The 11745-nt window shown below is 43.3% G+C and overlaps 1 protein-coding gene across 1 annotated transcript in view; it reads right to left on the bottom strand.

The window, feature by feature from the left end:
- tshz2 (teashirt zinc finger homeobox 2) overlaps positions 1-11745 on the bottom strand; it is a 96797-nt gene that overhangs the window by 3107 nt on the left and 81945 nt on the right. Inside the window, exon 4 of the mRNA XM_020619002.1 lies at positions 53-760. Coding sequence (XP_020474658.1) covers positions 53-760 — 708 coding nt within the window. The remainder of the gene's footprint in view (positions 1-52; positions 761-11745) is intronic.

An 11745-nucleotide genomic window follows, 5' to 3' on the forward strand; every position in this document is an offset into this window, starting at 1 on the left:
TGCTGGCACCAGTAAACACAGGGCCATAGAGCGGAGGAGGCAGAAGAATTACTCTGTTTGCTGTGGTTGTTGTCCTGGTAGTGTCCACTCTTGTTCATGTGGACAGTGAGCTCCACAAGAGTGTCATATGCAGCGCTACAGTCCTTACAGCGAAATCGGCTGGCTCCTGTGAACACGGAGCCACAGGGTTTGGTGGTTTGCCTGTACAGGTGGACGGAGCTGAAGAGGTTGGGTTTGGACGCAGGCTTTGGGGAGAGTGTCTGCTGCAAGGTCTTGGAGAGCGCATCCTGGTGCCAGTCGAACTCACTCTTGGTGCTTCCATTGGTGCTGTCACAGTTGGCTTTGCTGGTGTTTTTGCCCATTTTCAAGTCCATCCCTATCCCCGTCCAGTATGAATCAGAGAGAAAGTTTGCATAGGCTGCCCTCATTTTGTCCAAGCTGCTGCCTGTCTCTTCTTTATGTCTGGAGCTGCGACTTCCCTCCTCCCTTTGGCTCTCAGGTGGCGAGGAGGTTTTGAAGTCTGAGAGCCTGTCACTGCTGTCGCTAAGGCGCGACTCCAACTCTGCCTCCTGATTGGAAAGGATACTAATGGGAGAGTTCTGGTTGCTGTAAGTGTTAGTGCTCTTGTTGTCTAGCTCCCTGTCCTCAGACACTTTGGGACTGGTCTTCTCTGAGCAGTCCTCCTCAGTCTGAGTGTCGTTCTCTGCGTCCTCCTCGGCGACAGAATCCTGAAGAACAGCATCTTCATCAGGCATGTACACTAAAAAAAGAAGAGAAGGGGAAATTAACGACATTAACATTTGAATGGATTTCTAATGTAATTTCAAAGGTACGATATTTTGACAACCCACATACACATTTTTTTTTAAATGAGAAGTCACAGAAGCAATTTCAGACAACATAATGGCAGCTGCTTTGTGCCTTGGGAGGTTGGAGAGTATAGCTGGACATAATGTCTTTACTAACAGACCGCTGCTGGTGTAACACCACCATGTGATTCACGACAGGCCATTGACTTAGTGCTGTGTTCAAGGTTTTTCTGGCCTCAAGTTGAGATGTTTACAACAATCATTGGCCACTGAGTGACAAAAGGAAATTGATTCTTCTGGGGCCTGTTAGGTGTTATTGCAAATGACCAATTTCATGGTGATTACGGATGCCTCAAAACTGCAATGGAAATGTATCCCTTCTGTTGTGGATAACAGCTTAACACAAACTCAGTTATTCTAATGTCTTACATGACCTGAAATGATGTGAAGACATTACTTCACAAGTTAATGTCGCTATCACAAAGTTCCAGTAGTCAGCCATTCAACATCAGGAAACTGACTTTGTTGACAGCAAAATAAAAAAATATGCTGTAAATGAATGAATGCCCAAGATGTTGATCATGCTGGTGGAAAAGCTGATTCAATTATCAGTGTTAAAACTAGACAATTATACGAAATTTCAAAAGATTGCTGGCAATCTGTCACATCATTATATTTTCCCTGACAGTCTCATAAACAGCAATTACTTCTTTCATTATTCACCTGTTCATTCTCTCAACTCATAGAGCACAAACATTATTGCGTCAATTAACAGATAATTAAACAACAGTATCTAATTGACACATTTGCCATCATCCAATTAGTGGATCCTCTGACTCAGCATAGAGGAGTTTTCATGTCCTGCTCCACATGAGCACAGCTACAGAAGAATACAATGTCCTTTCTGACAATAACCATTACACATTACTTTAAATCTGATGTCCCAATAACCCGCGTCAACAATATCACCACCAGTGTTTGCATATCTCTGCAAAACATCCTGCAATAAACGCAGTTTGTCAGTGTTGTCACATATTGGGGAGAGTTTCCACCTCACAGTCAAGCTGGAAAATGTGCATTTTGGGAGAGATGTGGCAGATGTGCTCTGTGTTAAATATGAATAGGACATAACAGCCCTGTCCAGGCACTTATGCATTTCATGTGGCTAATATTTCCTTTCTGAATAGAGGGCACTCCATGAGGGGATGGTTGAAGCTGAGCACTCAGGAGTCCCACACTGGGCAGCCTGGAGAATGTCTTCCCTTCTTTGCCTTCTGAAAATAAGACTTTTTTTTATCAATATTTCACAAGTGCCTCAAGAGAAACCCTGGAGGTGAATTGCTTGCTGGCTAATGGATGGAGATGGAGATGGGATTCGGACTTTCAAAACAAACATGGAAAAAGGGGCCTGGTGAACAAGAGCTCGCACATACACACACACACACACACACACACACGAGTCCCAGTGTGCACTGACCTTGATCCACCGCAAGAGAGATGTTTTGATTGGCCTACCGAGATCAGTGATGGCCTCCAAAACATCCCTAATGCTGGGAGAAAGAGTTGTCAAGAGCACAGAGGTATGTTTTATTTATACTCTTCTATATAGTATTCACAGTGAGGGAGAAGACCAGTGGCTATGACAAGCTCCCAGTTGATGCCGTCTCTTTTCAAAGTCATCACAAAAAACTGAAGGGCCGGTACGAACGAGCACCAAAGTGGGGAGATGAGCAATTTTTCCAGTCCAGTGGTGGTTAAATACAAATGACTCATTCTTACTACACACCGTCACGTAAAGGCTATTTCCTACTTACATTATATACCTTAAAATTTGCCAAAACATGCCATCCAGTTTCACCTACACTGTTAGTAAAATAAATATGGATCTTCACACTGTTAGCGCTGTTTTTCTGGAAATAACCTCTTACATGTATTTGGATCAATTTTAATGTGAATGCTTGTGTTATCTTGGTATTTGAGGATGGGTTTGACAGAGATTAACAGCTGCCCTCCCTGCTGTTCTATGCCTTTCTATCAGATGCCCTAAGTAGCCGACATCCAGAGGCACCAATTAACCTTCTGGCAGGGATCACTTGAGGAAATGTGCATGTCTGACTGTGCTTCTCACACCGTTTGCAAGCTGTGCTTTGCCAGCCCTGCCACAGTACTGCTGCCATGCCAAGCTGCATTACTCTTTAATACAGGATCAGATTCAAGAACAGCGCCACACCAACAGGCTACACCTACAAAACACTATTACAACAAACAAGTTTGTCAAGAACGAAGAACAAACTGCCAATTTTCCTCGCGAAACAGCATCGTTGAAAGTCTAAGAGCATGTGTGAAGAGCAGCGATTGCTCATTCTTGTGCACATTTTTCACAACTTAGAAAAAAACAGGAAATGCCTGTTTTAAATGTTGCCTCAGAGTCCCAGCAAGGCAACTGCCAGCCTCACTAGCCTTAGAAAACAAGAGGCTGTCGTGCCTTGCCTGAGATTTAGCATGTCATAAACTGCTGTAAAGCCTCCAATCTGTGTCACTACAAATTTATATCTTCAGTCAGAGATATGCAAAGGTCAAAAAACCTGGGGTGTCCATCATAAATCAGGCCGTTGAAGTGTTTATAACCTTTATCCATTAGAACAGACTCTTGGCATAGCAAAGCCTGGATTTACAGAAGCAGCAGCTTGTTTCTGAGCCAAAAGGCTTTACCCCAACATCTAGAGAAACCAGCTAACTGCATAGGAAACCATAGATTACATTCACTGCTACGTTCATGGCAGCATGCTGCCCAGCTGGATTGGTGCTAAAGGCTTACATGACAACAGTTACAACTCAATTTTAAGCATTAGTATGTTCACAGAGCACAGTCCCCACTCCCTAGTGTGAGTGAGTCTATTCAAAATGTGTCAGTCATTTTAGAAATGTGTGCGCCAGCTGTAAAAGGGCACTCTGTTTCCAATATTAACATGCCAGTAGAAACTTCTGTAATGGTGAGAACATCAACATGTATCCTTTGGAAGGTCAACACTTCCTTCATTAATCTGACAAGCCACAGAGAGTTAGCGGCCTCAGGAGCTTAGCTAATGGACAGCTGCAGTACCCAGCCCAGGACTTTGTGAGTATCGGAGGTAACACTATCTTCAGAGAAGATTGGGTAATTCATAGGTGCCAGTGACAGGTCTGCATGTCTGTGCCACTTTCCCCAGCACTCTCCGCTTGTCTCAAGCTGCAGTTTTTGCTGCTTGCAAATCAATATCTCTTTTTACTTCTCATTGATTGCCTAGCGGTGGGACCAACCTAAGCAGGACTGTTATGACATTTCTAGATTTCCCCCTGTCCTTGGAACAATCAATTACATGCGCATGGCAATCAAAACCTCTTTGCAAAATGAACCTGCTCCATGACATTTTCATCTCCTGGATTTATGCCATGTAAAAAAAAAAAAAGAGGGGAAAACAAGGAGGCCTGTTGGAGAGGCAGAGCACATGCTAACAATGCAGGTCACTGAATCTTTCTCCGTTCAGTTTTCACTCACATGTACCCAATTAATTGTGTCTGCACATTTAAAAACACTTAGTAACTGAGCTCATCTGCGGTTCTAAGTAGGTGTGAAATGTCAGTCAAAAAGTACTTTGTGTACAAAATATAATTCCAAAGTTGTGAAGCTCTTTGGTGCCTGCAAAGCTGGGAACAGGATGGTGTTTATAAATGTCTCCATGATGTGAGCTATCATTAGAATGAGACACGCATGCCACAAGGTTTAGTATTTGACAGTGATATCTGACTAGCTCAGTGAGCAGTGCACGTCGAGATCAAACAGATATACTGTCAGCCACCCCGATGATAGTCTTGATGACACATCTGAAGTTAATTCTGAACTGAATCACATGAGAAATGGTGAGGAGCTAATTCGGAGCCCTGGAGCCATCTGTATAAGGATCTGTAAACACCTCTCTCTTCATTGTTCCCTGTCAGGAAACAGTCTCCCCGAGCCCAAGGACACTGCAGAGCAAAGAGCGAACAATCGCACTCAGGCTGCTCCTTTTGACAAAAAAAAAAAAAAAAAAAGTCTGCAGGTTAATTGATATCACAGAATGAATAAAGTTTATGACTTGCTTTTAAACAGGAATCTGTCATTAGTTCCAACCTGACCCATTATTTCATTTTCAACACCCTGACGTCAAGTAGCTTCAACGATGGCCTTAACAGGTTTCATAATAATGCAGACATGCTGCGACTGCACCATGTTGCATTTAGAAGCAGGCGGCTATTAACAGTACACACACTGGTCAAGATGCAAAGGACAACACATAGATTAGATAATGAAAAGTGGGTTTAAAAGCAGCCATGAAGCCCCACAAAGTGGGTTTGAGGCTTAGACTACAAAGCCATGAGACGGAAACACTCACGTTCATTTTTGCATGCATGATGGAGATGTTACTTAAAGCGCATTACTTACTTCACTAAGCACAAGTTATTCATGCAGATAAATGCCTTGCTTTCATACACCCTCAACTTTAATATTTAATACTCTAATATAATCAACTGAAAACTCGCAGCTCAAAAAAGACACGGACAACTTGAGGACAGATTGTGAACACAGCAAACTGCACAATGTGCTCAGATGGACCCAAAGCCAGATTAATATGATAGGATCGCAAATATGACACCATATCCTGCCATCTGGCTGTTCATTTGGGCAAAAATGATCACAATAATTATGGCAATTAATCAAAAATGTTTTCACAACCAACATTCTGTTAACTGAAAACACAGAGAACTTTGGAATGCACAGTCATTTCAAGTATTAAACACAGAAAATATTCAGAGCCAGTCATGTGTTCATATTTTTTATCTAATGATACAAAAGTCTGTGCTTGCATGGTGCACGGGAGCTGATCGTGACATTTAGGGAGCCACATCAGATTGCCCTGCCCAGCCCAAGGAGCACCGTGCCCCCGTGATGTCACCGAGTGACGCTCCTTTTGAGCTACATGCTCCTACACCGAGACACATCAGTTGGCCTGCTGCCTAATTGGAAGGTAGCGGTGGGAGAGAATTGCAGTCTGCACTCCAACACTGATTTCATCACTCTGAACGTCCCACAGCCGCCGCATCACACGCAGGTGCCTGCCAAAGGCCCCCCCTGTCAGTGGCGGCAGGCAAAGTCCTGCACACATGTCCACCCTGTTTCCTTTACCAAACCAGCAGCATAAAGCCAGGTCGAGATTATAGATAGCATATAGTCAATAATATACATGAGAGAACAAGTCTTAGCTACTTTTGGTTTTATGCCCATGTTTTGAGTCATTGCTGTGGTGGAAGGCAGCTAAACACATTTCCTCCAATACTGTAGTTACTGTAAATGCAGTTCTGATACACATTCAAATGCACTTTACCATAGAAGACTTTCATTTTTATGCTGCTTTACACTTTAATAATTAAAATATTGTAGTTTTTACTATATTTCTTTGACAACCACGCTCTAGCTAAAAGTAACTTTTTAAAACACTATCAGTTTATACAATATGATGCGTTACTATAAATGAAGCTAGTTCTGCATATGAAGCACTTAAACTGAGCTCAGCCTCAAAGAACGATGACATTAAACTACTGCTCAGGCTACATGCTAACGATCCAGCAAAATAACACTGACCCTAACCCTAATCTGTACGATGAGAACCTTTACCTCGATAAAATTGTGAACTCATGACGTACATGAGCAATGGGGTGTTTTATAGTGTAGTATTACTAATTTTACTTAAGTAAATTATCTGACTGTTTCTTAGATTGATGCAAATCTCATTACAAATTTCATCATTTTGAAAAGAGGGCAGATTTCTCAAAGACCACTGTGTCAAAATCAAGGCAAACTTCATGCCTAAATGCCACTAGAGAGGTTTTTAGCTGGATAAGCTAAATGTGCTGTAACGTGCTGTTTTGTATAAGCAGTGTACCACTTTCACCTATTCACCCACTTCTGCCAACAGGCAAAGGTAAATATAAACAATTTGGCGAACATATGGACTCATGTTACAAGTGAAGAGGATTAGAAACCTCAGTGTGTACTTGTCAGATTATAGATGATCTTTCCTGCCCTTACTGATACACAGTTCCAGTTGGCAGAGCAGAAGCTGGGCAGCTTCAGCTGCACTGTATTTTCCACTTGTGCCGCTCTCTCACTTGGTTTCTGAAGAGCCTGTGCAGCGACATGATGAGGTCTGATGGTTCCTTTTTGCAGAAGAGCAGTTTACCCCTCATTCACCCTTATCAGAGAGTGAACCCATCATCTTACAGTACGCCACTCAAGGTGCTTCACATATTGGAGCTGACCAGTCGAGCAAACAGGGCGGTACTAATAAAAGACCATCTTGCCTCGGTTCAAATTTCCCTGATTGAATGTCAGTCAGGAATGTTTGCGTGGCAGCAGGGAGGAAAGCGGGCCATCGTTTAAAGGACCACTGCTCTGCACACATAAGGCCTTTGTTCTAGTTTTATGAGATACTGAGTGAAAGGTACGATGGCCTCCACTCACCTAATGTGCTGTTTGTTTTTCACGCCCACTAGCCCGGCTAAATAAAGAGCTTTCCGATTCCAATTCAATCACTGTCTGATGTTCTGTAAACAGCTGCATCTGATTCGTCAGATGATTCTGCTTTATTTTGCATCTGAGGGACAATATCCAAGATTTAATTGTCTATAATATTAAATTCATCTTTAATTTTATTGTTATCTCATGTGTTATTTCATAAAATAATATTAAGTATCAAAATGCAAGCCGCTAGCGCCAAACCTCCTTCCCTGCTTGTTCCGTGGACTGTGTTTCATTAGGTCTTCCCTTGAGATCAGCAGACGTATATCCGGCGCGCACAGTCCCTGCATCGTAAACTTTGCCTGAACCCTAAACACTGGCCCTCCCAAACTGCAAAAGCCTTCCATCAAGGTCAGGCCTTGATGAATCTGATAGTGCAGCTGGAAGAGACAGTGTGTATTCTATTAAAACAATCTGCATTTCACCGACTCTCCCCGCCCGCTCTGCCCCTGTATGGATCTTTCATTAGACTCTGGATGGGCTCCAGCCCAGGCTTTCTTTGTACAAGCAGTTTTATGCAGTTTTCAGCAAAGGGAGGCTTTTTTTTCTTTTTACATTCCAAGTTCATTAATAGTAGATTGCCACTTTTTCCTTTCATTAAATACAATGAGGCTACAGAGTGAATTTGCAGCTGAAGTGTGGTACTGTCAGTTTCTAGTGGGACCAAAGGCTGCTTCATAGCAAGCATAAAGGGAGAGAAGCAAGCCCGCCAAACCTGGAGCTCTGTGGGACAAGACGAGCAACAGTAAGAGAGGCAGAGATGCTTCAAAACAGCCCGCTCCCTCCTATTCCGATTCATTTTAATGGCAAATTTGTTGTCAAGCATCCTCCACACAATGATTAGGGCCTGCTGTTTTCTGAAAAGTGCAAACTTCTGGATTTGCCTGGTGTGCATTGTCACTTTGACAGCCCATTCTGAGAACAATGGCTGCCCAAATAGTGAAATGTGTTGGCACCCAATAGTTGAAAGTTTCCACTCAAAACAGGCTTTCTGCTGTTTGCGGGTATTCTGCTGTGTTGATATCTAGATGTTGATTAGAATGAAAAAAGAAGCCAGTGAATTGGGCTCCCCAGAGCAGGCACATCAAGCATTGTATGAGAATGACAGTCACTCCATTGAGCCAATTATTTCTGTTCATAAGACCTGTTTCTATATCAACTGGTTAAAGACTACAGTCATTGTTAGAGCATCTGAATTAAACTACTGGTAGAATTTACAGAAAACCAACAGCATTTAATACCAGGACTGCCCACTTTAGTGTGGCTTTTACTACATGGAATAAATACAGACATAACACTATTACCATTAACTGCTAAAGTTTAATACAGCACTCTGCAGAATGAATGCAAAAAATGGAAGAATGCAAACATAGTCTAACCTTTTTATTGTGAGCTCAGATTTTGTCAAATTATCCTGAAGTCACAACCAATAAAAGAAGCATAATAAAAGCAGCTGCAGCTCCCTGAATGTGTGGGAGATATGTTCATTATTACAGCACTGTAAACATATCAGATCTGTTCAAATATTACCACTGGAAAAGTCAGTGCATCAAAACTACTTTTTCTCTGTGCTCTATCCTCATTTAGCCTACAAGTCAGCGGCGTGACATTTCTAAGGTGCTCAGCTGTAATGGAGGAGGAGTAGGTGCCGAGTGCAAGACGAGTGCAGAGCCTTTTTTATTCATTGCATGGGAGAAAGTGGTTAATTTATTGAAAAGAAGGTAGGCGGACGGAGCAGCGGAACGGAACTGATACCCTGCGTGGCTGTAGGTTGTGCACCGAGGGGGAGGGGAGAGGGGTGGCGGAGACCAGAGCGACAGAGGAACGGTTAATGGAAATGAGTGACAGGCTTTCAGAATGATTTACAACGGGTGGCGCTGCGGCAGAGCCAGCGCTTGATGGATGATCCTGAAAGACGGAGACGAACCATAAATCATGTCTTTGAATCATTGACAGAGATAAAGGAGGGAGAGAAAAAGCAATGGCATTGACGTTCATTCTTCCAATAATGTACATTGACGAGTTACACTACGGAGCCTTAATTAAAAAGTGAACACGGGTCTTCTCCCTCTCTCTGCCCCCCACTCCTCTGTCCCTCCCCTCTCTTCTCTATTGCGATATCACGATATCAATGGTAATTAAAGATGCGGCATCCCAGGGCCTTGTCCTATAGCCACTTCCTCCGGCTTCCCACGGCAGCCAGATTAGATAAGTGCTCTGCTAAAGATAATGTCATCCTTCAACAATATCAGTGTGGGTCTGGCCCATTTATTTCTACATCTGTAAACACACACACATAAACTGTGACGGGAGGCAGATGCTGGGGAAAAAGCTTGGCTTCATTTCTTCAGAGGAAGAAACAAATAAGAGTTCTAGGGCGAATGGACAAAAACTAAACACTAATAGTTTTCAGGTACATATGTTACGGTCGTGGCTTTAATCTACAAACCAGCATTAAAAATTTAGCATGTCAGGAACATTACATTTTTCCAAGTGCCATTAAAAAACTGTTATTCTGTCTGGAGTGCAGATGGCACTTTGATAAACAGGAGGAGCCCTGTAGGAGCAGCGAGCCTGAATGAGTGGCATTCCACATCAGCTGAGCTCCCTTAAAGTGCACACAATAGAGCAATGAGGTGAAAGTAATCCTAAACATCTGTCTTATGTGTCCTACACGCACAGGCTGTTTGTTCAAGTTCTAGGAAAGACATTAGTAAGAGGGGAGTGAGACGGCGAGAGAGGCGGATGTATCAATTCATGCACTACTTCTCCAAAGGGATTAAGCAGGGCCTCTGTTGTCTGTCCTCTCGCTGCTCTGGCAAACAAAATGGAGACGAGTGCCCTACTAATGCAAATAGCCTCCTTCATCGGGTACTGTAGCAAGCATGTGTTTAAATGAATGCCACAGTATATCACCAAAACGGCTGTTAATTATTCAAACTTTACATTTTATAACCCACTTTATGGGGCCTCTGCAGAAAGCAGCGCACAATGTAAAGCTGCTAAAAATACCCCGTTCTTTGTATCTGAGAGCAGGATGCAGTGTTTGTCAAGGCCTCGTGGACGCCTGCTCTGCCCATGTGAGAAAGGACAAGTGATGGGAATGTGGCAGGCCCGGTGCACTGTCCTGTTTGACGGCCACACAGGGAGACCGGGGGGCAGTCGGTCAGCCCGCTGCGTATGCTGATATTCGCCGACAAAAAAACTCAAAGTCACAAAGCTGTTGCCCTCTCTCTCTCCATCCCTGTCCTGCTGTGAGAAGACATTTTGGCAAGCCAAAATGGAAACGAATACACAATGGTCATCTAGCACTGAAAAGCAATAATATTGGTCACTGCCCTGTGTGTGTGTGTGTGTGTGTGTGTGTTTGTATATTTATGAATGATTCATGCTGCAGCGCAACACAAGAGCTCCCATTTTCATTTGAAGGCTTGAAGTTGTTCATATCATGTTTGATCGCATCCTTGCATCAAAACACAGTTTGATGGACAAGGGAAATAATTACTTGTCATTCATGTGTCTGAGGTTTCCCTTCTCTCCTCTTTTGTTGCTGTTAAACATGTTCCTCTGTTAAACACTTTTTCCTCACCAAACTCCAAAATGATCTCCCTTAACTTTCAAGTCACACTTTTAAACAGAAATGAAACCATTTCATTCAAATCACAGAGGCAGAAAGACCGTTAACTCGACTTTTCTGGACACCGACGGTTCAGCTGAATGAATCAAAGGATGTGAGGGTAATGAAGTTCTTGGAGTCCCTGTCATTAGTGGACGATGGCTCTCGTTGATCTTAAACACTCTTAAAAGATGATCCATACAGTAGTGAAGCCAGCTCTGCTGCTGGCCTGATGCCCAAACTGGGAAATAATAATAATAAGTCACAGGGGACATGCTGGAGCTACTGTTACCAAACAACACCCCTCCACTTCCACATTGTATATCCTTAAAAGCAGCATAAAAACAGGAATAATCTGTTTGTCGTTACAGTCTGAACACTAAATATTCAAATTCATAGCATGTGTTCCGTGGCCGTCAGCTGGAACCACAGAGCAGTGGGATGGTTTACAACCTCCTGGGTCTTTTAGAAAAGCAGCATGTAGTGTCCAAGGCCCACCCTCCTCCCGACTCTTCTGCCTAGACCACCCTGCTCGCTGCGTTCCACTACATGACAGGATGATGCTGCTCAGTCCTTGGACCCATCGCATTGTTTTTCTTGGACCACGGTGAAAGCAAATAGCAGCTAAAGGCCCCCGACGCTCGCAGTAAAAACCAAAAACCCGTGCAGTCATTCATCAAAGCCCAGACAATCCGCTGCTCCCCCACCTACTACCGACCCCCCCA

This window comes from Monopterus albus, unplaced genomic scaffold (genome assembly GCF_001952655.1).
Source record: "Monopterus albus unplaced genomic scaffold, M_albus_1.0 scaffold212.1, whole genome shotgun sequence".
In the NCBI taxonomy this organism is placed as follows: Eukaryota; Metazoa; Chordata; class Actinopteri; order Synbranchiformes; family Synbranchidae; genus Monopterus; species Monopterus albus.